Source organism: Phoxinus phoxinus (genome assembly GCF_949152265.1).
Source record: "Phoxinus phoxinus genome assembly, chromosome: 9".
NCBI lineage: Eukaryota > Metazoa > Chordata > Actinopteri > Cypriniformes > Leuciscidae > Phoxinus > Phoxinus phoxinus.
In genome coordinates, this window is record NC_136884.1 from 28,370,576 (window position 1) to 28,397,683 (window position 27,108).

Here is a 27,108-nt window from a genome sequence, read left to right on the forward strand (position 1 = left end):
TGAAAAGAAATTAAGGTTTTTGATGAAAACATTTCTCCATATAATGTACTTCACTGGGGACCAAACGGTTCAAGGTCCAAATGACAGTGTCAGTGCCGCTTCAAAGGGCTTTAAAGGGATTGTAGTGGCAGTTTTTAATGTTTTATTTCTTATTGTGTTTTCTCAATGATAATATATGAATGCCATATGTTCTGTATTTTGAGCTTTATGCTGTAACGTTGATACAGCTGTGATTGTGACACTGAGACAGAAGACTAGGGAGGGGTTGAGGCAACCATGGGGGTTCCTCAGTTCCTGCCCCCTGGGGTGGGTGTTTTAAAGAATGCTTTGATGAGAACATTATACGACTCCAGAAAGAACACCTACCTTGGTCTCACTCTGCCTGCATACTGGGCTGTTAGGGTTGGTGGGTTTCACCCTCACCCTGCAGCTGGCCTGTGTGGCTAGAATGGGAACTATTCTTGCAAGAATAAATGTATATCTTCTTTTAAATACAATTTGAATATCGACGTCTCTTTTGCCTGGGAATGCTGCGTTTGTTAAATATTGTTTTGCCACAACAATTGGTGTCAGAAGTGAGGATTCCTTGGAAGTGACCGCTGGCCCTGAGCGAACGGTGATTGATCAACCTGGACCTAAAAGTATAATCCAGCCCTACCTCGTAGACTTAAGAGAGATGGGGCCGATCGTATCAGAGCCAGTGGGTAACTCCACTGGAATTAAGGAAAAAGAACCGTGGCAGTAAGAGCATTTCAGGTAAAGAAAACAATCAAATTATTTTGTTTTGTTGGGGTAACTTTTGGTATAACTGTGGGTGAACCATAGTGGCTGGAACTATCTCTTTGGTGCGGGCACAGAAAGTTTTCGAGGGGGAAATTGTAACCAATTTTATGCCGAAAACTAGCTCGTAAGTATGGACGGAAGAGCCATACCGTGGACGGAAGAGCCATATCGTGGACGGAAGAGCCAACAGAGCATATTTGCTACCCTTGCCGATTTGAGGTGACAAAATCGGATTTGTTGACGTTCTACAAATTATTAGACGCGCGTCGAAGGAAAATCCAGGAGAGATAGGATCAGCCAATATGGGGTCACACAAGAGTAAGCTAAATAATTTTAATACACCGGTTGTTTTGTTCTGTAAAATGGGAAAATAATTATGGCCAGAAAAGCATGCAAGAAATTGGGGAACGGATAATTGTAACAAAAGGGTTTTTGTGATCGTGTTCAGCGTGTGTGTAAAACTGTGAACAGACAGAACTGTTGAACTGAAGCAGAGCAAAAAGAAAGTCAAATTAAGTTGAAATGGTCTGAAAAGTGAGTTTTTAGATAAAAATAAGGCATTGAGTATGATTAACAGGGATTAACATGAGGAATGTTTCATTAAGCAGAATGGGAAAAGTCTATATGTCAGTGTTATGATGTGAATGTGCTTTATTGTATTAATGTTATGAAAACAAGGGAATTGAAGAATAGACTTCTATATGTTTATAACAGAGTTTATAAAAGATTTGAAGGTGCAAGCGGCTATGGTAGCTGTCTGTAATTTAGGGACTGAGGAATAATGATGCTATTAAATTGAGCAGTCTGCAGATTAACCATTTGATAAAAGAAAAAGCTTTCAAACTGTGTTAATGAAATTGATGACATGCTAAATGTCTTTATACTGTATGAACAGTTCTGGTTTATAGTTCTGATAAATAATAGAGACAAAAGAGAGCAAATGTTGTAACCAGCTGAAGTTCTCACCTTAAAGAGATTTGCAAATGATGGTTTTGTAAAAGTTTGATTCTGATTGTAAAGAAACAATAAACATAGACTGGTTTCAAACAAAGAAATGCCAAAATGATACAAATTTGAAGAAAGCTTCTGTGTTAACATGGATTAGTAAAATAGAGTAATGTTACTATGATTTGGCTATGTAATTGAATTTGCAACTGAGATTGCATTAGTAACTCTGTTTTGCATTGCTGAATGGGATGTTGCAGTGAATGGGGGAATTTAGAATTCTATTCTATTTCATTCCAGTTAGATCTAGTTTACGGGAACTGAGATTGTAAAATAATATAGAGAACTGCTTACCAGTGGCTCTGTGAATATGCGGGGGGTGCATTCACAGGCTCTGGGTGAAATCATGAATGGGACACTGCTTCAAGGAGGGGCAGTAAAGCGGGGGTGAATTCAGAAGATGATAGGGATCAGACAGTATGAAACTCAAAAAAGTAAAACAGATGGTCAGAAAGAGGCTTTGAACTCTTTAGTGTGGTTGGCTTGTAAAGAAAAGACCCTGGGGGGTTTTCGACGGTCCTTTTCTGTAAAAACAGCTTGATCTGGTCTTACTAGAATAAACAGAAAATTACAGAGAGAAGATCTGAAGAAGGCTATAAAATGATTGTCTTTTAATGAAACGCTTAAAAAGGTTCTAGATGATCATAATTGCAGCTTGATAAACTCATAGAAGAGAAAATATGGAAGTAAGATATTAAAACTATGGTAATTTGAGAACATGACAACTAAAATTTAGATGAAATTTGAAACGTTATTGAGACTCAATAATAATTATTTGTTCTCTAAAGAATCAAATAGGCTACGTAGAAGCAGTGTTGAGGGATTAACAGCTGCTAAATGTAAAATGTGTAAAAGGCATTTGAGCTGGTTCCTGTTGACCATGAAAGAAAAGATGATGTGTTAATTTTAAAAGATAAAGTTTATGATTTGGTTGAAAACAATTTGATTTTCTGAATTTGATGTGTGCTGAAACAGTTTCAGTGCAACAGAGACTCATTCTGAGTAGGAATTTATAATGTCTAAATTCCTTATAGGGGCAAAGGAAACTATAAAAATTATGCTTGAATTGAAAATGCATTTAATTTATGGAAAAGATAACGCAAGCTATAGGCTAGAGTTAACAAGATGATAGATGAAGTCTTAAGTTAGTTTATGAAAGTGGAAATATTAGTCAGGGATGGCTCAAAAGTCTCTCTCTTATTCGAATGTCAGCTAAAAGCTGTTATCTGAGCCTGCGTTGTAAATATTAATGAGCTATTTATGGTTAGGCAGTGTTTCAGTTGAAATTCATAGGCACAGAGATGTTAAAGGAAATAATGTTACAGGATCTTATACAATTAGGGAAAATTGTAAATGTTTTAGAAGTAAAACTGAATGACTTTAAAAGAAGTTTTTAAAATAATACTGTTTTTGATTTGTTGATTTTTAACTAATGTGTCTATAAGATAGTTTTAACTCCTGAAGGTCGTTAGTACATGGTGAAACAAAGTAATGATAATGAACAAAAAAAACAACACAGCTGACGTTTGTAAAAGCAAATGAATAGACATTCAATAGACATTCAAAAAATTTGGTAAAAACTACAGCAAAATGTAAGTTTAAAATTTTGATTTAAATGTAAATCTTTTTGGAGAAAAGACAAGAAATATGAACGGTTAATAGTCAGGTGTGTTTGATGATGACTGCAGTTTATGTCTTGATAAGTGTGAGTTTAGGTATAGCTATTCATAGTCTGAATAGTGTGCATAGATGTGTCATTAATGTTTTATCAATTACAGATGGGTGAATGAAAAAATTTGAGAGAAGTTGATAATTCTGAATCGATTTGGTCATTTATGATATACAGTAGATTTGAATGAATTGGCTAGATCAATATCAAATTATTGAGAGAGGCTTTAATACTTGTGTGAACAAAGGGGGAGAACGCTGTTCGACTGACAAAAGAAAGTCTGTAAAGAAAGACAATAGATGACTTTAAGAAATGTTTGTAGATGACTGAGGGCCATTTGCATTTCAAACACATTAATAGGAAGATGAGAATGTGGTGTGGTAGAAAACTCATATTTTCTACCTTTTGTTTAGATATTAACTTTATTAGAAATTGTAGTAAGTATTTGTTTCTCTTCAGGGTATGTGTGAATGTTTGTAAAAGGCTTAAAATAAGCAGGACATGCAGTAGCTGTTGAGATAATTAACATTTCACGGGACACCTGCCAGGCAGGAAAAGACAGGGGTTATCAAACCAGGGGGGGGGTCAAGGATCATTGTCAGGGAGGCCAGAGGGGCCATTTGACCATAAATAAATACCTTTGATCTTACAGATGCAGGGACAGTGAAGCCCACGGAGGAGGGGAAATAGAGTGACAATTGTATTCAGTTTTGCAGATGACTGATAATTGAGATTGAGTTGAGAGACAAACTGTTGAGAGCAGTCCAGAAAAGCAGGATAAGCAAAGAGTGCCATTTGCATTTCAAATAATTTGATAAGAAGATGAGATTGTGACTTAGAGTGAAGAATATAACATTTTGGTTAAGAGACAGAGAAAGATGTCTACAGGACAGTGTTTAGTTTAATAAATCCAAACACAATTATGTTAAATTGATGCACAAGTAAAAATGGTTTGGAATTTGCTGAAAGCCATCGCACAGGTGGACAAAAGTGTGCTAACAAGAAATGTTTTCAACAGGAAACAGGGAAGATGCAGCAGCATAACAACAAAAGAATTAACTATTTGACATTTGTTTTTCTTTACAGAGGATGTCAGGATGGATTGCATCAAACAGAACTGATTCTGTTCCAAATGTATAAATGTTGTTTTGTTAACATGAGCAAAGTGGGTTGAGTGTGTTTCAGGGGAAAAGGACTATGAGTGCAAGAAATGATCTGGTGATAATGTTTCAGGTTGATGATTCCACAGGTCGAATCAAGAGGGACGACCGAGTAGACAAGCTGTCACTAACAAAAACACTTTAAGATCTGAATTCACAGGTGACAGCAGCCAGGAAATGGTTCAGTCCTAAAACAAGGTTGGAGATTGTGACACCTGTGTCAAAGCATCTTACCTTAAACTACACCAACCAATATCAGCAACCACACATGCCAACGAAGTATAAAGTGAGGGATCAAAGGCTTGTGTTAGTAACAGCATCCATTACGTACGAGGGAGAAAGACGATTTGACCAACTAATGGTTTAGCAGAAGAATCTGTTTTGTGATGATGTTGATGATTTTATTTGATTGATTCAAACTAGGTATTGATTTGATTGGTGAAAATGTAGAAAATCTATTAATTAATGTATAATAAGCAAAAAAGACGGTCCATAATGGAAATATTAGAGTAAATTTTGAAAAAACTACATTGGTTAGAAGGATGAACAAAATTATGCAGACGATTCGAGTAGCGGAAGTTACAGTGAAATGTATTAATTGAGTTAAGATATGTTTTTGTTTTCTTTGTTTTGTTTTGTTCTGTTTTTGATTTTCTTTTGTTTTTCTTTCTGAAGACGATGAAATGTAAAAAGGGTTAAAAGCAGCAATCATGCGTGTTACGAGATGACGTACAAGGACAGGATTTGAAATGAGGGGTTTTGTTATCATTTTTACTATTTTGTATGTTTATTCAAATCAACCAGGGGTGTTGCAGCCTGTTCTCACGCAAATGCGTCTCTATAGCACGCAGTGTGTTTATCGTGCAATTTATACGCGAAAATGAGTTTTTACGTGGATATGATACGCAGTTTTGCGCGTGCATATGATACGCACTTAATTGCGTGATATACACACGCACCCCACACCACTAATCCTACCCAAGCGTATAATACACACGCACCCTACCCCACCCTAAACCCAACCATGTGCTATCCATGCGTATACTATGCACGTAAAAAGTCATTTTCGCGTATATATTACACGATAAACACACTGCGTGCTATATAGACGCATTTGGTGAGATCGGGTTGGGTGTTGAATTGATATGGTTTTCATACTATGACAATCTATACAATTTCTTGTTTATACTGGAGTGAATGCGGGTCCGAATTCGGGAATGTGGTGACAGAGCTTACCCATTTAGCCCTGCTTCAGTTAATATTTAATTTCTTGATACTTCAACAAGGTTCAAGTGATCAATTATATGGAAAATTGTTTGTTTTGTTTTTCACAAAAATGTAATGCATAAGATTTTTATTAAGTTTTTAGATCTAGACTGAATGATAACAGTGTATTGCATCCAGTAATTTTTTTTTTTTTTTTTTTCTTTGGATTTACTTTATCACTTAAGTAATCATTTGTCTCACCAAGTTCTTTTAAAATATATGTCAGTATTTCTCATTTTAACCGAAGTATAACTATTTGTATTCTCATTAATGATTTTGAAACTTTTCTGAAACTTATTTGATTTTTGTTTATTTGTATTTTGTCCATTTGACTTGCAAGAATATTTTTGGACATCAATTGAATTGAATCTCTGTGTTTGATTACACTGAATATTTTGCTGATACTCTTCATGAAATGATGTTTTAAACTAGCAGTTGTTGTTTTGTTGTAATGAAATTTATTTGAGTGTTTCCTGAAACAGTGTAAGAACTTGTAAGATCTCTTCTTTTATCATTCCTTGACTATATTTTTTTTAAAGTACATCAATTTAAGGGCTTTTTGCCGGAAGACTAATTTCAATCTGACCATATCAATCCTCTGACCAATGACAAATGAGAGGTGTCTACTTTTGCTGTTGTATTAGATTGTCTTTTAAATCACAGGATCACTGCTACCGAAGTTCATATCTTGTGTTCTGGTTCAGAAAGAGACAGCTGCCAGACTGCTGTCCCACTCGTTTGCTCCCAGATTCAGTGCCTGTTCTTGTGCAGGTATTCGATGGATGATTTGCTTAACGGTGCAACCCAATTTGATAGAGCCTACTCCTGCAGGGATGGATGGTGAACAAAGACTGAACAACTGACAAACTGTTATTGCTACAAGCTTGGACGAAAAGTCTGAAGATGCAACTGCACAAAACAGAAAGATGGATTGTGTCACCTTTGGACTCCATGTGTGTGGCCAACGGGACCAATGGCAAATTGTAGGATTGAAAATAATCCAAGATATTTGAAATGAACAAAGACATCTGCTTTACTGTTTTTGACAACCTATTTCCATAATGACCATTTGGAGTCTGTAAAGGCACCGAGGTGCTGATAGTTATCAAGGCCTGTAGGCCTAAGATGTGTGTATTTTGGGGGTATGAAATTGTCCCAACTTTGGTACAATGAGGGAAGTTGTAATTATCTGATTGGTCAGTTTTGAATGTCTCACATTTGGGTTTTAGTCACATGGTCAAGGAAGGGATAAAAAAGGAAGATTGAAATGAAAGGGGTAAATATGATGAAATGACTTAAAATTGTTGCATTGATTTAGTTTTCAGAGTATGAAAAACAGGGAGAAGTGTAGTGGCAGTTTTTAATGTTTTATTTCTTATTGTGTTTTCTCAATGATAATATATGAATGCCATATGTTCTGTATTTTGAGCTTTATGCTGTAACGTTGATACAGCTGTGATTGTGACACTGAGACAGAAGACTAGGGAGGGGTTGAGGCAACCATGGGGGTTCCTCAGTTCCTGCCCCCTGGGGTGGGTGTTTTAAAGAATGCTTTAATGAGAACATTATACGACTCCAGAAAGAACACCTACCTTGGTCTCACTCTGCCTGCATACTGGGCTGTTAGGGTTGGTGGGTTTCACCCTCACCCTGCAGCTGGCCTGTGTGGCTAGAATGGGAACTATTCTTGCAAGAATAAATGTATATCTTCTTTTAAATACAATTTGAATATCGACGTCTCTTTTGCCTGGGAATGCTGCGTTTGTTAAATATTGTTTTGCCACAACAGGGATACTCCACTTTTTTTGGGAAATAGGCTCATTTTACAACTCCCCCAGAGTTAAACAGTTGAGTTTTACCGTTTTCGAATCCATTCAGCCGAACTCCGGGTCTGACGGTACCAGTTTTAGCATAGCTTAGCATAGATCATTGATTCTGATGGGTCCAGTAGCATTTCTTTCAAAATGACCAACGAGTTTCAATATTTTTCCTATTTAAAACTTGACTCTTCTGTAGTTACTGAGATCGACGTAAAATGAAAATTTGCGATTTTCCAAGCCTATATGGCTAGGACTACTCTCATTCCGGCGTGTACCATGGATGCAGCAGGCCAACCGGCTCATTCCCAGGGCGTTATATCCTTACGCTTTTGTCACGTCCGTCGGCGTCTACTTCCAATGCACATGGCACCCTTCAGCGTCTATAGGAAACGCACACTAACTCCAATGTAAACCCATCCGCGCTACTATTGGACGCCCAGGGCAACTTCGTCAGTCACCAACTCATTCCAATATAAACCCGGATGATGGATAATGATATCCTTAAAGGATTAGTTCACTTTTAAAGTGAAAATTCTGTCATCATATACTCACCCTTAAGTTGTATCAAACCTGTATGAATTTCTTTTCTCTGCTGAACACAAAGGAAGATATTTAGAAGAATGTCAGTAACCAGACAGTTTTTGGTTCCCATTGACTTCCATAGTAGGAAAAAAATATACTATGGAAGTCAATGGGAACCAAAAACTGTCTGGTTACTGACATTCTTCTAAATATCTTCCTTTGTGTTCAGCAGAGGAAAGAAATTCATACAGGTTTGAAACAACTTAAGGGTGAGTATATGATGACAGAATTTTCATTTTAAAAGTGAACTAATCCTTTAATAAAAAAGGTTGATAATTCTACAAAACATTATGATCATGTTATGGACATTATTATTTAATTTTTTTACCCTTTGATTCAGAGAAATAAAGGAATTTGTTCACACTTTTTTATTTTAATGTAATTAAATGTTTTAATGTATTTTGTTTTAATATCCTCAACATTTTATAACTTAATAACACGAAAGTGTGCTTAATAATTCAACAATGCAATAGGATAAATATAACAGTTATTATTATCGATCACGTTCAGATGGTACTCAACCAGAATGCCTATTACCGCCGCGCCAGCCACAGCCGCGGTAATAATAATCCAGTCGCATTTCAAAGTCATTCGTGAAATGACCGCCAGGTGGCGCAGAGGGACATTGTGCAAAACAGCAGCTATTGCCGTATTTTGAAATGTAAGCGGGGTTAATGTCAATTAACAGATGAAATAGGCTACTATAGAACATTGTTTAGGACAGAAAAATAGAATCATAATTTAAAAATAGAGACGAGAACAATATAGCCTTTATTTCATATTGTAGCCTACGCCTAGACGTCGGTGGGCGACATAAGCCTATTGCCCGTTGGGAGCAGCGTGATAAAATAATAAATAATAATAATAACAAAAATAACAAACAAAAATAAATTAGGTGCAATGAAGCTGATTATTTTTTATGATTCTATTGAGGAATGAGACGAATGAAGAGCGTTTTTCTGGAGAACACACACTGGAGAAACCGGGCATTTCTCAGTGAGTAAATTCATGGCCGAGTGGTAGAACTTACGTATCGATCATTTGGATAACACGGGTTCAAATCCCGGACAAACATAAACTATTGTACATTTTATATTAGCCTATTAATTGTAGCAACATTGACATCCGGACAGGTGCTTATCAAATTTAGTGAATCGTGATTTCTTGCAAACACTTCATTCGTTGTGTGAACAAACAAGAGGTCTCTGTCTCTTTCTCCATTACACACACACAAAGAGACACGTAACACGACACCCCAAAAATTCCAAGGAACACACGTGACAGAACACCCACGTCTCCAGAGAGATACGCACACACACACAAGAGACTTTTCTTCAAACGAATCATATTGAAAACATTACCAAATGTATTATGTGTTGCCATTTATATGTCATGACAGTTTTGGGATTTAATGTAAGTTTTAATTCATATTAATCAAAATCTAAATGCTTCTAATCTGTATATCTTATGTAACTTCGTTATCATATAATCCAACCTGAATGTGTTTGATACCATTTTAAATCTTGAGACCTAACGGAGTTGAATCTCGATAATAGACTGCAATGATATGATTATTACTAGATGAATCCTTTTTAGTCATAGAAACGACTAAGGCAAAGCTCTGTCATAAACTACACAGACTGGGGTCTTCTGGCAGGACAAAGAAGATTCTCCCGCTCCCAGATCACTGAAGGTGATTGGACAACGCGCCGAACGAAGGAGTGACCCATACAGTCTTTAAAGGAAAGAGCAAAGCTCTTCCTGCGCTCTCTTGCTCTGCGCTCCCTGCCTTCATCACTGCTCATCATGTGACGTCTCCGATCTAAACTCCCTCACGGAGTTCCCTGCTTTTATTTTCTTTATAAAGTTTCTTTTGTTTAATTTCCAAATTCCACTTTGCTCGTTTCCACCTACGAGTCGAACGAACGAAGCCTGAATTCCTTCAGCAACAACAAGAAGCCTTCAAAACTCCCGCGCCCAGCGCGCCCCGGAGACAGAGCACGCACCCTGTCCGAGAGAACGCGCCTCAGCACTAGAACGCGCACTCTGCTCCGAGAACACGCGCAGGCTGGACACAGCTCATCACACACACAAACGAACCTTTTTGCAAGTATCAAAACTCTACCGAGTGTTAATGTTTTAAGGTTTGTTTCGATTGATGGCTCTCTCAAAGGTCTGTGATGTTTGCTGTTCTATGGTCACACGTGACCATTTTCTCTCTCTCTCTCATCCTCTTTATCTCTCTCTCTCTGTCCCGCAATCAAATCGAGCGCGGGCCCCAGAGCACTCTCTCCCTCGCTCTCTCTCTCTCTCTGTTCCGAATTCAAATCGAGCGCGCCCCGGCCCTCGATCTCATTCTCTCCCTCTTATTCTCTCTCCCAAACGCACGACCAAAAACCTCTGTAAATCGCTCCCCGCGCGTGCGAGGTGTGCGATTACTACTGCTAAATAGCACCAGCTTAAAGCAGAATAATCTCTCTCTCTCCTTATCTCTCACTTTCTCTCTCTTATCCGCTATTCGTGTCTTGTATTGTTTACTGTAAATTATGTACATAGATATAATCGGTGTATAATCAATATGTGTAATCCGTTATATTCTGTAGTTTGCATTTATTAAAACAATATATTCAAGACTGTGTCTGTGAAAAAATGCTCGTAAAACCACAAACGTCAATGAGATTAAAAGATCCAAGAGCTGCCAGAGCTCTTATTATTTACTAGTTTTAATTTTATAAACACAGGAAAATTAATGTTCACGGCCAGAAAATTAATGTTTCTTGGAGGTTATAAGGAGATAGCTTTACTGAGAGGTTGATGGGTGATCTTTGATGGTTTTTGCAGGACAAACACCTATCTGATCATTACATGAATTTCCCTTAAAGGTTATCTCATAATCGAAATTAAATAAGATTATTGATATGAATGAGGAATTATAAGACGTTGTGATCGATTATTCATATATTCGTATAATCTATACATTTTCAATTTCGATAATTTAATGTAAAGTAATATGCAGAATATTAATCATATTCATGATTAGTTATTAAAATTCCCTATAGATCATTTGAGCTAATTCATCCGGACCCAGAGTCCGAAGCATAAGGCATATAGTTTACATAATGCATGTCATAGCCTATTATTAATGCAGACAATCAAACAAACAAAACATATTTTTTATACAGGATAGCCTTTTTTTTTTGGTTCCTAGCCTAAAGAGTTTGTAAAAACATGGTTTTAAGCAAGGTGCGATTTGCCAGGGGGGACGGGGATTTCCTTCTGGTCTAAACATCCCTGCTTCTGCTGAATTATTTGAATACTCCCTCCACAGTAATCAATGCTATAAATTACTTCACCAATAGACATTTAAAATATATAAAATAAAGATATGCAACAGGCACGTTTAAACGACAAACAATAAAATCAGAACCAGTTTCAGTTACGTTCATGGTTCACTTAATGCATGCACGGCTTTCAAAATGTCACAAAGGGTTTTGAGATTATTTTGAATGAAATATTGAAGTTTATAATTAAGTATTTTGGCACACCACGCCGAGTGGCGCTATCCATTGTTCTAAAGTCGGGTTTTATTCTGGCATGTTGAATTAGTGTTCGGCAGACGCGGCGGCGCATTTATTTGGATTTATTTTTCTCATAACAGACAGCTAAAATAACTTAGGCCCTTTAGGCTACTCCGTAGTTTTTTAGTCATACAGATCAGAGTAGAGTAGCCTACATCGTTCAAAACTGTAAACTTTTATTCATATTAGGCTAACGACAAAAGTTTATCTGTCGTCTCTGTCCCCGGGAACTGCGCGTCACAAAAGTGAACCGAAAGCCACTTTCCTCCGCTCAGTCACGATAAGAAATCGACTATGTCTAAAGCCTTTAAATGTCTAAATATTTAATAAATGTTATCTGATTAGGTAATCCGTATGAAACCGAGAAGTGCAGAGGATCTACTCAAACATGTTTAGCTATTATGTGAGCGCTTCCCAATGATGAACGGACAAGGGTGAAAATCTCGCTATAATTAAATGTAGTCTAGGCTAAATCGCCCTGAATTAAATTGTAAAAACAGATCAGATAATGTATTTGTCGAAATGTTGCGATATTGTTTCATTTAAGTTCATAATTATTCTATAAATGTTATTTAGTTTAGCGGCAGCAAGCACTGTGGTTCGAGATTTATAAGCTGATTTATAAGCTGATAATCTTCCTTCATCAGTTTTCTCGTCTGTCCTCTACTGGAATGTAGCAAATTTATGTTGAAATGTGCCATTGATAATTAAACAAAACGCTTGACTTCAATAAACAGTTACCTATCTAAGCATCAAGAATGGTAAAACATTTAACGCTGTCAGCCAAGGCTGAGATTCGATCTCGCATCGCTTGAAACTCCGTGAAGCTCGTGCTGTTGCGTTGTCCACTGAGCTATCGTCGGACTGCTGTTAACATCACGTTTTATGCTCTTACAAAGCCTCATTGATGTAGCCTAATATTTTTCTATTGCAATGTTTTGTGCTGAAATGTTTTCATTATTTGTTAAATGTATTACATTTAATTTCAGTCTTGTTATTATGAATTCGTTTAACTACATGTTTCATTTGAATTGATCTGTTACCGCATTTCAACCACTCTCAATGAGCCGCGGCGCGGCGGCAGATTACGCAATAGAGAGAATAAACTGACACTTTTCAAAGTCTGCGAATGTAGCGCCTCTTAGCGGTCAAAGGCAGCAAATACACACCCGCAATTTTACCGCCGCGGGAACGGCGGCAGTAAAAGTCGTATTCTGGTTGAGTCTGTATATATACGTCCGAAGTTTCCGCCCGAACCACTTTCGATGGTACACCAGCTCACAGGACTCAGACATAAACAACACAAAAGAAACGGTAAGAATAAACTCAGCAAACTAAACGTTAAAGAGTGTGCGCACTTAACTCCAAACGAAAGTTTAAATAAAGTTTATGAAACCAAAATAATGTTGTTGTGCATTCTTTACTTGTCACAGTGTCTGGTGGTTCCCTGGGTTTAACATTAGAGGTCTCAGTTTTCACGGTGTCTAGGCATTTTCACTACATTTCCCATAATCCTGTCTGTCACTGATTGTTCATTTCCTTCAGCTGTTTCTCGTCACCTTGTTTGCACTTGTGTGTGTATATATACCCTGTCTGTTTCAGTGTTTGTCACGGAGTCCTTGTATATTGTCCCCACACTTCCGTTATGCTTCTGAGCCTGTTGTCCTGTTGTTTGTTTGTTGTTCCTCGGATTGCCTTTGTATGGATTTTGACCTTTGCCTGGACTGATTGTGAGTACGGATTATCCTTATAATAAATACTGCTATTGGATCTATCTTTTCCTGTGTGTGTTCGTGACATTACTGTGAACAAATTCCATTAAATAAAAAGATAAACCGACCTGTCCCAGGATCACCTACATCCGCCACAATATGTTTTAAAGCAACTGAAAAAAGCACAAATGTCAAGGCATGTCAGAACTTCTCCAGGGCCCCAAAAACCCCAGAGGGTTAAATTGAATCTCCTAAAGTTCTTTATTTTGGGATTACGTCCACCTAGTCCATCCGTGGATGAAGATAATTCTCTTTCCCTGAATCTGGGGGTAAGAGCCGCAAACAGTGGATGCCTCGGCATGATCAGTCAATTTTCCTCCGTGGTGGTCATCAGCTTTGCAATCCCATCCTCGTTGCTAAATTGTCATTGAAATTCAAATGCTATGGACACAAACTTGGACAAGACAGGTTTCTCAAAGGAACCGTTTTCTTTTTCGCAAGAAAGAGGCGTTCAACACACAAAGTACTCTGCAGTGTGAAGACACAAAGCACTTGAATTCTAAGTCTCTTATACAGTAAATTTCACACCCCATACCCAAACACCATCCTGTCTCGAAAGGCTCAAATCTCTTAGCTCGCTCTTTGTCTAACTGGTAGTTTATGTCTTGCATAGCAAAGTCTCTAATACATGGGTATAACGGCACTAAAACATATTTCATCACTCATATGAGAGTTTTGTACACATCCTCTTCATCAATAATAGTGTGATGTCCTATGTACGCATAAAGCAAAAATCAACACACATATTCTAAGTGAGGACATTCAGTTCTTATGAGCTTATGTGGTCATGTAAATGCTGCAGAGACAGATCTCTGTACATTTCCATTAAAGCAGTGGTTCTCAAACTTTTTTGGTCATTCCCCACTTCAGACAAGGGGGAATTTTAAAGCCCCACCTACCCCCATTGCCCCAACACAATGCTAATAAAATGCGCAACAAGCTTAACATGTTCCAATTTATTGAACTAACAAGTAGTATCAGAGTAACAAGTTGTATCTAAAATACAAACTATATACATAAAATAACAGAAAGTTCAAAAATAAAGAAAATAAAAGTGCAGCTGTGTCATCATAACTTGCATGAAATTAAAAAAATAGAGAAAATAAAAGTGCAGCTGTGTCAAAAATGTTACTAATTTCAAAAATAGAAAAGATATAAAAGTGCCACTTTGCAATCTGTAAAAGAAAAAGAAAAGAAGAGAAATCCATTCGGCAGGTTATCCCTGCATTAGTGGCCGCAATGGGCCTGTTTTGCATTGCACAATTTTTCAAAGCGGGGTTGAGGCTTGATACTGCCACTCTCAAGTCATGCTCAATGTTCAGCTGAGATCTGTACTTCGTTTTCAGCGAAGCAACAGCTGAAAAGCCCATCTCACAGAGATATGATGTGGCAAAGGGAAGAAGAATGCACACAGCTCTCTGCCCGATGAGTGGATACTCCCTCTCCACTCCAAACCAGAATTCACTAAGATTCTGAGCTTTAAACCTGAGCCTCAGGGTGGAGTCAGATGTCAGATCAATAAACTGGTCCTCCTCAGCAGACCCAAAATCAGCAGGTGCTGCAGACAGAATATAAATAAATAGGCTTACTTTATTTGTCATTGCATAATAAACACAAAGAAATCTGTTTGACAACAGTCTTATTCCAGTTAGTAAGTAGCATAACATAAATAAAATGCATAATATATGAGTATAATATTCAATAAAATGTCAAAATACCAACCTGCTGCATTGAATGGATCCATAACCCAGGCATACTGAGCACTGTTGTTCGGGAAGCATTTTTGAAACAATTCTTTGAGGGAAGAGATGTGCTGCTTAATACAAGGGATAACTGTGGTGGCTCCAGAATCAGTGTTTTCAGCAACTTCACTCAGGTTCTCAAAGACATCTATGTTTTGCTGATCGAGGCGCCTGTCCCATACCTCAAGCTTTCGGCTGAATGCATTGATCTTATCTGCCAGGTGAGGTATGTGCTTGTCTTTGCCTTGAAGCTGAAGATTTAATTCATTCAGCTTGCCAAACATATCGCTGAGGTAGGCCAGTTTAAACAGAAATTCTTCATCACTGAATTTGCTTGCAGCCTCATACATGCGCTCCTCCTCCAAGAACATCCGAATCTCTGCCCTGAGCTCAAAGACGCGCGACAGCACTTTGCCACGGGAGAGCCACCTTGCTTCACTGTGAAACAGCACAGATGTGTGATCAGCTCCCATTTCTTCACAAAGTGCGGAGAACAGTCGCGCTTTCAGGGGTCGAGTTTTGATAAAATTTACCACGCTTACTACTTCTGTCAAAACCTCATTTAATTCAGGGCTGAGCTGCCTTGACGCGAGCGCTTCCCTGTGAATGACACAGTGCGTCCAGTGCGCATCTGGCGCAACCCTCTTTATAAGTGCCTGCAGCCCGTTTCTTGACCCTGCCATGGTCTGTGCGCCATCAGAGCAAAAGCCCACACAGTTTTCCCATTTAAGGCCGTGTTCTTTGAGGTAACTGTCCATGATCTTAAACAGCTCATCAGCTGTGGCTCTATTTTTTATGTATTTGCAAAACAGCAAATCCTCGCACAGTGACTCGCCATTCACAAAGCGGACGTACGAGATGAACAAGCAGTCTTTATTGCTGTCAGTAGCTTCGTCCACTTGTAATGCAAAACGACTGTCTTTTAATTTTTCTATGAGTTGTTCCTCAAGATCACTTGAAATGTTGCATATACGTCTTGCAACTGTGTCGTTTGACAGGGGAATAGCTTTTAATTTTGCTGCGCTTGTCTCGTCGAGCATAATTGACACCATGTCTAGCGCAGCGGGGAGAATGAGCTTGCGATTGTGTGTGGTTTTTTGGATTGTGCAATTTTGTATGCCACTCTATATGACGCCATCTGTGCTTTACTGTTTACTGAGGCAGCTTTTACCATGCGAGTCTCCTGTTGACGGTATTCTGCAAGTTTTCTTTGAAAGAAATCAAGTGGCTTATTGACGTGACTGGGGTGTGTGGTCTCTAGGTGTCGTCTTAATTTGTTGGGTCTCATACTATCTGCTGCTAGCGGTTTAAGACACAGAACACACATCGGTCTCTCCTCTGCCCCCACCACCGCTGCCGTGAATCCAAGAGCAAGATACCCATCATCATATTTTCTTTTCGGTTGGCTTTTTGGTTGATTAGGTCCGTCTGGCTTGTGTCTCTCTGCTGGCGCTGGCTCGACAACTTTTGAGGTCCGTGTCACAAATTTATCCATGTTTTGTTATTGTTTTTTTCAAGGCGACTGTTATTTTAGTTTTGTTATTGTTTTTTTCAAGGCAACTGTTATTTTAGAACATTCCCGCTTAATGTTTCCATGGCGACGCGTCATATTTGTCACGTGACACACCGCAGCCACAATACTGTATGACAGATCGCCTTAATTTCCTTTTTCCTTTTTTATTTCAAAATATTCACAAACTTGCTTACCATGTCATCAACTATCTGATATTCCGATTCTCAAAAATGTGTAAGTGAGTTTGTTTGGTCGTTTAAAAACCTTTATAAATAATCTTGATCTATAACGTGAGATGGGCGCCGCAATGTTTCTTTGCGACGCAGTTCAGAGAGTCCTGTCTGCCATCAGTTTCTCCGGAAATACATGCAAGAAAGTGGCCGGTGAACTCCAAGAAGAATAGAGTAAACTTTATAGTTACTTCCACTATGTTTGTCTGATGTGAATAACACACGTCTGCAAATTATATTTTGAATAGATTGTTATTGCTGCTTCCACAGACATCAGTGTGTATTTTACAAACTCCGTATTGTTTTACTAGTGCTTATGTGTATTTAAATGGCTGAAACCTAAAATAAACATTATTAGGTTGAAAACACTGCATAGTTGTGATATATGACAGCACTGAGCGCGTCCGTCTCTGGCTCAGCGCCAACCAACGCGCGAGCACAATTTGAATCTGGCAGTGATGTCACGTCACGTCACTGAACATTCTAAATCCCATATGTGGGACAGTACTCTCAGGGGCACAGAAATAAAAAAATCCTATATATGGGACCAAACTGGATACAAAAGGTTAAACATTTCATTTGTAACCATGAATACAAAAATAAAACTGAGATGACGTGTTGAACACACACACCGCGCAGTCACTCTCTAGTCTAGTGCGCGGTCGTGCTCCAGATTCCGGAAGATTTGATCTTACGTTACCATAAAAAAGGAAAATTTCCTTCCGTTTGGCGCGCGCCCCACCTGTCACGTCTCTATTCCCCACCAGTGGGGCGCGCCCCACAGTTTGAGAAACGCTGCATTAAAGGAATCATTACACACATTTATTATGACATGTTACATGTTACACTGACAGAAGTTCAGCTGTAGTATTAATGTAATGAAGAGAAAATAAGAAACTCTATAACATCTCACTGTTACTGATTTATCATGCAGCTCAAAGCATTATGGGTAGAATCTCTCTACAGTCTGTTCTCATTCATAAACACAGTTTCACTGATGATCCAAGATAAACACTAAACCCAGGATAGAGCGGCTGAGTGAATGTGGTCTGGACTGTGTGGATGAGGCTCATTGTGTCAGAGACGCTGTAGAAGGACAGAGTTCCTGCGCTGTGATCCACATACACTCCTATTCTCCTGATGATGGACTTTACAGAAAGATTAGTCTTTATATTATTGTGTATAAATGAGGAACTGGAGGAAGAGCAGTCCAAACTCCAGGACTGATCATTATATCCAAACCAACACGCATTACTCCGTCCCTTCCTGTTGATGCTCTTATATGACACTGATATACACACACCACCAAACACACCACCTCTCCACTCAATCTCCCAGTAACAGCGTCCACACACACTCTCTCTACACAGCACCTGACGATAATAATTAAATCTGTCTGGATGAACAGGATACGGCTGAACTGTGCCAGTGTTGGTAATCACTCTGTTCTCCTCAGACAGACGGATGTGTGCATTCACTGTGTTCAGATCCAGAGTGAACTGATGAGAATCTGATGGAGAGAAAACACATCAGAAACAGGAATTATGAATCTGATCTTTTATTATAGCTGAACTCTTCATGTTCAATATATCTGCAGTGTCTCAGTGCAGTTTACCAGATATCCTGTGCAAATCATCACATGATCAACTCTAAAACTCTTCAGTCATGTTTTCTTTCTCCTTCTACAGGAAGAACATGAAGACACTCAGTGAGTTTTTCTGCTTGTTTTCTCAGTGACTTACATTGTAGGAAGTCGTTCCTGGTTCTGGGAACAATGTTGGTGAAAGTGACTGTGGAAATCAACAGACATGAAGAGTGTGATTATCATGTCGAGAGAAAATTATCCCTGCATCCCTTCCTAAGACATTTCTAACATGATCTTCTACATGATATGAGATGATGGTGATTATTTCTGAGAGCTGGTGAATCTCCAGGACTTTACCTCTGTCTGAGATCTTCTTTAGCTCCTCTTTGCAGAAATCCTCCAGTTTGTCTCTCAGCTGACGGACAGATTCTCTCACGCCATCAAAAGCGGAGAGGGAACTGAAGGGTTTGTCATTTACGTCTGTAGATTCAGGAGGAGCTGAGAGAGACTGGAAACTCTACAGAAAACACAAATCAAAGCTCATCACCTCCACACTTCATCAATAACCTGCACTACTGCCAGATCTGAGCGGCTCTTGTTGATCTTTAGTAGTGAAGCTGGTGCCATCAACTTCATGGATTTCACATTGTTATAAATAAGAGTTTCAATATTAGTGAAGTTTTGAAAGCTGAACTGCATTTGTAAGTGTGTCTCGTTCAACAGAAGAAGATCAGATGAGAGTCTGACTGGGGGGGGCGCTAGTGCGCATGTGTAGCAGTATTAATAAATACGTAATGTGTAACTGGCGTACTTTTGGCCAATCCCCATGTGAGGCTCCGTCCTATAAATATCGCGAGTAGTCTTTCTAACGCTCTCTCTTGCTCGTCAGTGACGGAAGTTGTGTTGTGCTTCCGGGTCGCTCTCTCCGTGTGCTCTGCTGTGCAACAGGTAGGGTAGCGGCTTCGTTGCCTTCATGTGAATATATTGTTCTTATCTGCAGTGATGGTTATTATGTGTTGGACGCTCATAGATCTCCGTTTCGGGGCCCAGTTTTCCATCGTCAGTCAGCACATTCAATAAACGCTACTGCATTATCGTGACGTCGGCACGCGTCGAGCTGTCTCCCTCGGGTGTAAATGAATGCTGCTTGATCGGTATGTATGCCATGATGTGTGATTATTCATTTCATTTTTTTAATTAGGGTTAATGGTAATATTTGTGTGTAAACAACAGGAATGAGGCCGGTTTAGCTGGAGATCGTCGCCAGCAACACTGATTCGCTAGCTGCTGTTTTGCTTATAAGGCTGTTTTGCCTTCACGGCTGTTTTGACCTGTACGGCTGTCTTTCCTGGACTGTTGGTTCCCCTGAACTACTGTTTGCATTATATTTATATTGTACCAGCAACTGAAGCAGATTGCTGTGCGCTCGTCTTGCCATTGTACTACTGGGCAATTACGCCTGCATGGTCCAAAGTATGTGCCGTTTGTTTCATGTGGGCTATTGTTTTTATGACGTTTGAATATAGCTCAAGGGGTTGGGGCTTTATATTATAATTTTGCTGATTAAGGAGTTTGTTTGTTTTCTTTTTGTTTGTTTGTGTTAATTCCAATTTAGATTAACAAGTGTATTTATATTTTGTTTGATTCCTTTTTGTTTCTTTTCTGATTACTGGATTTATATATCATTGGATATATATAGTTTTCTTTATACTGCCCTTTTATAACCATTGCTGGTTTTGGCAGTCATTGTTTCTATTTTCTAATAAGCTGGTTAGTTTCTTTCCTTTAAAGATCTTCATTTTCTGTATTTTCTATTATTTTTGGTGAATCCTTGTTAATCGAGTGTGTGTGTGCTTGTTTCGTTCTTTTTTTTTGTTACAGTGACTGAGAGCCGATGGTGGTGTTGGTGTCTGGGTGGTGGTGTCCCCTTCCGGTGTGCTGTTGACTTTCTCGTTTTCCTTTTGTGTTCACTGTGGTGTGGTTGTGTGTTTACTGGGGAACTTTCCCTGGGATTTCTTACTGCCTTTGACTCCTTTCTCCTCCATCGGTAAGCCTCAGCATTTATACGTTTGTTATTTTGTTTTGTTTTTTTCTGTGTTCTCTTCCCCGAGAGATGGTTTTACAGTGTTTTAAATTATTGAAATAAAAGTAGTTTCTTCAAATTTGAACCCGTCTTTGGCTGTATTGTACGTGTACCTGTGTGTCCTTAATTGTATTAATATAATTTCAATAAGGGAGTAAAATCATTCCCTGGGTGAAATTCCCAGGGTGGCGTAGTCGGTGTTTTGTCTGTTCATATCTCGAATGCCACACATGCGTAGGATGTAGACGTGTTTAGCTTGTGCTCTCCACCACAGCTTAAGCAAAATCAACGAACACCTCGATAAAATTGTACTAGAGCTGATATTTTTTGCTCGCTCGCCTACCTCACCCACCGAACTTCGCTAATCTGAAAATGTCACGGCAAAGAAACCCTCCTGGGAAGTCCAAGACCATCGATGATGGATACATCAGCAGTGCTAATGCTAGCGGGGCTGGTGCTAACGATAGCCGCTTTAACGAGCCCTCTGCTAAACCTCCGGCTACCACTTCAGATATTATGCCCATAGACAAAACCCACATGTACGAGGTGTGCAGGGAAATGTGCAAAGAAATGTCGGAGACGATTCTGGGGAGGCTCGATGAACGCTTTGATGCCTTTGACACCAAGTTTCAGTCTGTGCTCTCTGTGCAAACTGACCTGCAAAAACCGCATGGTCAGTCAAGAGCAAACGGCCAGTGCACTTGAAGAGCGTGTGGAAGTGCTTGAAACCAAATGTGAAGATTTAACAAAGTACGCCAGCCAGCTTCAAGCCAAACTACTAGATTTAGAAGCACGGTCCCGCAGACATAATATTAAGATTGTTGGTATAAAAGAAGATTCAGAAGAAGGAAAACCAACTGATTTTGTTTCCAAAATTATTCCTGAACTGCTAGGTAAACAGCACTTTCCACATCCAGTGAAAGTTGATCGTGCGCATCGCTCTCTGCAGCCCAAATCAGCGGCGGGCGGGAAGCCGCGCACCATCATGGCTCGCATTCATCATTTTCAGGTGAAAGAGCAAATTCTACACCTCAGCAGGACGCAATCAATGGAGTACAAGGGAAACAAAGTTCTGATCTTCCCTGATTATACTAGTGAAGTTATGGACCAGCGCCGTGCCTTCCGAGACGTGATGAAAGCCCTGAGAGACGGAGGAGTTAAACATAATCTGCGCTACCCGGCCAGGCTTCATGTTTACTGGGATGAGAAGAATACTCCGGAGGTTTTCAATGATCCAGCGGCAGCCGAGGCGGCTCGTTCACTGAAGGGACGTAGCGCTTCGGCAGACGGTTAAAAGATGTTATGGCCATTTTATTTTTTATTCTTTATTTTTCTATTCACGGTGAGCGTGTTCGCTTTTCTGTGCTGAATGCGCCACACTGTGGACCATTCTACGAAATGCGCGCCAATAAGTAACTGCCCAGACATATAACATTTATTAATATATGGGCGCAGGACAATTTCCTTTTAAGGCGTATTTTACTTTGTTTTTCAAATGTGTTACTAGTTTTCAATTTTCAAGCTTATATTTATGTTGTGGTGGAGGGCGCTACCTGGGTCGGCCTACTATTTGTCAAGCAGCTCCTGTTTTGAACAAGAGGGGAAGATACGCGTCATGTTTGGGGGACGCGGAGGTGAGGGAGGGGGGGGGTGGTTGTGGGACTGTATTGTTGTTCTTGTTCGGCTCAGATGCACATGTTTTACTCACTTGCATTCGGTGTTACAACAGCATTTGTATTTTTTCGCATTTTTTAAAAATGACTCAAATACAAGGTAAAATGCATGTAGGAGGCAGAGATTTACAACTGATTTCATGGAACGTGAAAGTGCTTGGCAGTCCAGTAAAAAGGGGGACATTTTTTAAACACCTGAAATCTCTTTCTGCGGATATCATTTTTTTACAAGAGACCCATATCAAAGCAGCTATGCAACATAGGTTGAAATGTAATTGGGTATCTCAGACATACCAATCGCCATTCACCTCGCATGCCCGTGGTGTGGCAATATTGTTTCGAAAAAATATCCCATTCCAGGTAACCTCTGTTAACAATGATCCTCTTGGTAGATATTTGTTGGTCTCTGGTACGATAAACTCGTTCTCATTAACCCTGCTTAATATATATGGTCCGAACACAGACGAGCCAAATTTTTTCAGAAAGGTTTTTGATCTGCTTCCAGACGATAGTGACTCAAACATAATAATAGCCAGGGATTTTAATTGCTATCTGGATCCTTTCTTAGACAGATTATCTACACGACCAGCACCTGAAATTGCATCTGTAAAGCTTTTAAACAACCTCTTGAAAACTAGAAATCTAGTAGATATTTGGAGGATTCAGCATCCTACAAGCAAAGAATATTCATTCTATTCAAATGTTCACAAATCATACAGTAGGATTGACTATTTTTTGACTAGCTCTAACCTTATTTCTCAAATAACCGATTCCAAATACCATAATATTTTGATTTCTGACCACAGCCCCTTAGCAATATCATTAAATATTTCCCTCCCAAAACAGACTTATTCTTGGCGCTTTAACCCAAACCTTCTAAGCGATGACAACTTCGTTAAGAATACAACCTCTAAATTGAAAGATTTTATAGAATTGAATGATAATGGTGAAGTGTCTGACTTGACCCTTTGGGAAACATTAAAAGTCGTTTTGCGTGGTGATATAATCTCCTATACCTCAGCCATTAGAAAGGAGAGAGAGAAAATTGCTTGAAATTAACAACGCTCTTCCTATTTTGGAAAGAACTTACCAAAATTCTAAATCACCGGATCACTATAAAGAGATATTGAAGCTTAAATATGAATACAATGATATTATGAGTGGCCAAGTTAAGAACTTACTTTTGAAATTGAAGCAGAAACACTTTGAGATCGGGGATAAACCTGGTAAACTGTTAACACAACAACTTAAAAGTGCCCATGCTTCAAGAGCAATCCGTGGTATTAAGTCTAAAACAGGCATTCTTCTAACCAATCCTTCCGACATAAACCATCGGTTTAGTGAATTCTATTCGGAGCTTTACTCCTCTAAACACAATGTCTCACAATCTAATCTGAATGATTTCTTTGACTCTATATCATTGCCCAAATTGAGTGATGCTGCTGCAAAATGTCTTGATTCAGACTTTACACTGCAGGAAGTCATCAATGCCATAAAGTCATTTCCGTCAGGCAAGGCTGCTGGGCCTGATGGTTACTGCGCAGAATTCTATAAGAGATTTTGTGATATTCTTGCACCAATTATGCTCAGGATGATGCATAATTCTAAAAATAATGGAAAACTGCCGAATACCCTTTATGAAGCAAACATTTCTCTCATTTTAAAAAAGGACAGAGACGAAACCGACCCTGCAAGTTTTAGGCCAATTGCGCTTCAAAACTTTGATCGTAAAGTAATAACTAAAATCTTGGCTACTAGATTGAACAAATATCTGGCTTCTATCATTCATCTTGACCAGACAGAGTTTATTCCCGGCAGACTCTCCTTTTCTAATGTCAGGCGGCTGCTCAATACTATTTACTCTGATTTTAGTGGCACTAATGGAGCTTCTATTTTGTCACTTGACGCACACAAAGCTTTTGATCAGGTAGAGTGGCCTTATATGTTTGAGTCACTGCGCAGGTTCGGATTCGGGGATACTTTCATTTCTTGGGTGAAATTGATATATGCAAAACTGTGCTGTTCTGTTCTGACAAATGGTGATCGGTCAGCCCCTTTCTTTTTGGAACGCTCGGTTCAGCAAGGCTGTCCACTGTCTCCGGCGCTCTTTGCTATTGCACTGGAGCCTCTTGCTGTAACAATACGAGAGCACCCACAGGTGAAGGGGCTTCAGGTTGGAGGTGTGGAAACGCTTATCAGTCTATATGCGGACGACGTAATATTGTATTTGTACAATGCTGAAAAATCAGTTCCCCTTCTTCTTGAGTTGATTGAATCTTTTGGTAAAATATCAGGGTACACAATCAACTGGTCAAAGAGTGAGTTTGTGCCTCTTTCCAGTATTTATTCGCCAGGTGAACAGGTTTTTTACAAAGTATCCCATTCAAAATAGTTAACGATCATTTCACCTACTTTGGTTTGACTACACCTAAGGATCCAAAACTAATATTTAAATTAAATTTCGCAGAATTTATTTCAAAACTAAAACAGAATATTGAATGTTGGAAAATTCTTCCCTTATCAATGATCGGATGCATAAACTCAATTAAAATGATCTCCCTTCCCAAATTTTTATACTTATGTCAAAATATCCCCATCTATCTCACCGCAGCCTTTTTTAAGGACTTGGACTCAATTATCCTGTCCTATATTTGGAATGGTAAAAATGCCAGAATTTCAAAGGCACATTTGCAGAAGTCTAGATCAGAGGGAGGGTTGGACCTGCCTGTATTTAAACACTATTACTGGGCTGCCAATGTTAGGCCATTAATATTCTGGCAACAGGGATCCTTGGAGAATCAGACGCTTGCAACCCCTTTGTGGCTTAAGATGGAGGCCAACTCAGTAAATAACTCTTCATTGCCAGCTATGTTATTTTCCAAGTTTAAAATGCCAGAGTCCTATAAGAATTTATGCTTTGTGGTAAAACAGTCAGTAAGAATTTTAAACCAGGTTAGGTGCTTTCTAAAACTACCAAATACATCAGTACAAACACCTATATGCTTTAACCATAGTTTTCTGCCTCCCTGGCATGACATATCGTATCATGACTGGAGAAAGAAGGGCTTGATCTCACTTAATAACCTTTACGTTGATGGTAAATTTGCATCATTCAATCAACTGAAAGGAAAATGTAATCTCTCTAATTCCCATCTCTTTCGGTATTTGCAGGCTAGGCATTATACCCAATCAAGTATTGAAGATTTTCAAAATCTACCCCTGGAGCATGAAATTTATGATATTTGTAAGAGCCCTCCTTTCTCCAAGCGTCTCATTTCGAGAATTGTACGTCTGTTTGATGATTGTATTGCTGCGCACACTGTGAAAACTAGGGATACTTGGAAAGAAGAGTTAGGTGTGGAACTATCTGAATCCATGTGGAGCGCCTGTTTGTCTAATATTCATTCCTGCTCTATAAACAGCAGACACCAATTAATTCAATTCAAGATTGTCCATCGCTTACATTATTCCAAAGTCAGATTACATAAAATATATCCATCAGTTTCCCCAGTGTGTGACAGGTGTAATAATATGTCAGAGGGTACACTGTCCCATGCTTTTTGGTTCTGCCCTTCATTGGCAAACTTTTGGTCTAAAATATTTGACTGGTACTCCAAAGCATATCAGAGGCCTCTTCAGCCTGAGCCTGGACTTGCTATTTTTGGCTGCTCACAAACAACAAGGGCAATTCCAACTATAATGCGACAACCATTGGAATTGGGATTGATAGTTGCCAAGAGACTGATATTGAGGGAATGGAAGTCTCCCTCTCCCCCCTCCTTTCAGGTATGGATCATCGATATGCTATCCATAGTACAAATGGAAAAACTCCGCACTGGTCAACTGGAAACATTTTCCCGTTCTTGGAACCCGTTTTTAACCCATTTTGAAAAAGCTAAAATACAGTAAACTAATTGTGTTCCTGTATCAACTACCTTTCCTCCTACCGCTGTGTTAAATGTGACTGTAACAACTGGCAATATCTGCATCTGAGCCCTGTTTGTTTGTTTGTTTGTTTAATTTGAAAAATGTAAAAATAAAATATTTCAAAGAGAGTCTGACTGATGATGATATAATAACTGAACACACAGATCAACACTTCAGTCGACGGCTCATTCTGCTGTCATGAAATGTTTCTCTGAGTCTCTTGCTCAAGTCCACTATGACCCTGTTCTTCTAGATCTGTGTTACCTGCAGGAACTGGATGTGATCCGGTGTGTGTGAAAGCTGCTCCAGCTCAGCGTCTCTCCTCCTCAGATCATTGATCTCCTGCTCCAGTCGCTCAAGTCGTCCTTCAGCTCGACTCACTGCAGTCTTTTCCTGATCTCTGATCCGCTGTGTCGCCTCAGAGCGGCTTCTCTCAATGGAGCGGATGAGCTCAGTGAAGATCCTCTCACTGTCCTCCACTGCTGTGTGTGCCGAGCGCTGTTACACACACATCACAATCACACAGTGTCTTCAGTGAGTCCTGACTGAGACGTGTCAAACTTCTCTTCTTCTCCAGACTCACCTTATGAGACGCCACAGCCTCTCTCAGCTGCTGAAGATCTTTCTCTCTCTGCTGGATCCGCTGCTGGAACGACCTCTGCGTCTCCTTCAGCTGGAGCTAAAGGACAAACCAATGACATCACAATCATCCAGTGAAGC

General features: G+C 39.3%; 1 protein-coding gene across 2 annotated transcripts in view; it reads right to left on the bottom strand.

The window, feature by feature from the left end:
- Positions 1-16,521: 16,521 nt before the first annotated feature.
- The window catches only part of LOC307003766 (tripartite motif-containing protein 16-like), a 34,133-nt gene continuing 23,546 nt past the window's right edge, over positions 16,522-27,108 (bottom strand). For both annotated transcript variants that reach the window (XM_079622553.1, XM_079622552.1), the window contains 5 exons: positions 26,972-27,067; positions 26,653-26,886; positions 19,063-19,222; positions 18,863-18,910; positions 16,522-18,630 (listed from right to left, as the gene is read on the bottom strand). In XM_079622553.1, the coding sequence (XP_079478679.1) occupies positions 18,098-18,630; positions 18,863-18,910; positions 19,063-19,222; positions 26,653-26,886; positions 26,972-27,067 (1,071 nt within the window). In that variant the 3' untranslated portion in view covers positions 16,522-18,097. The remainder of the gene's footprint in view (positions 18,631-18,862; positions 18,911-19,062; positions 19,223-26,652; positions 26,887-26,971; positions 27,068-27,108) is intronic.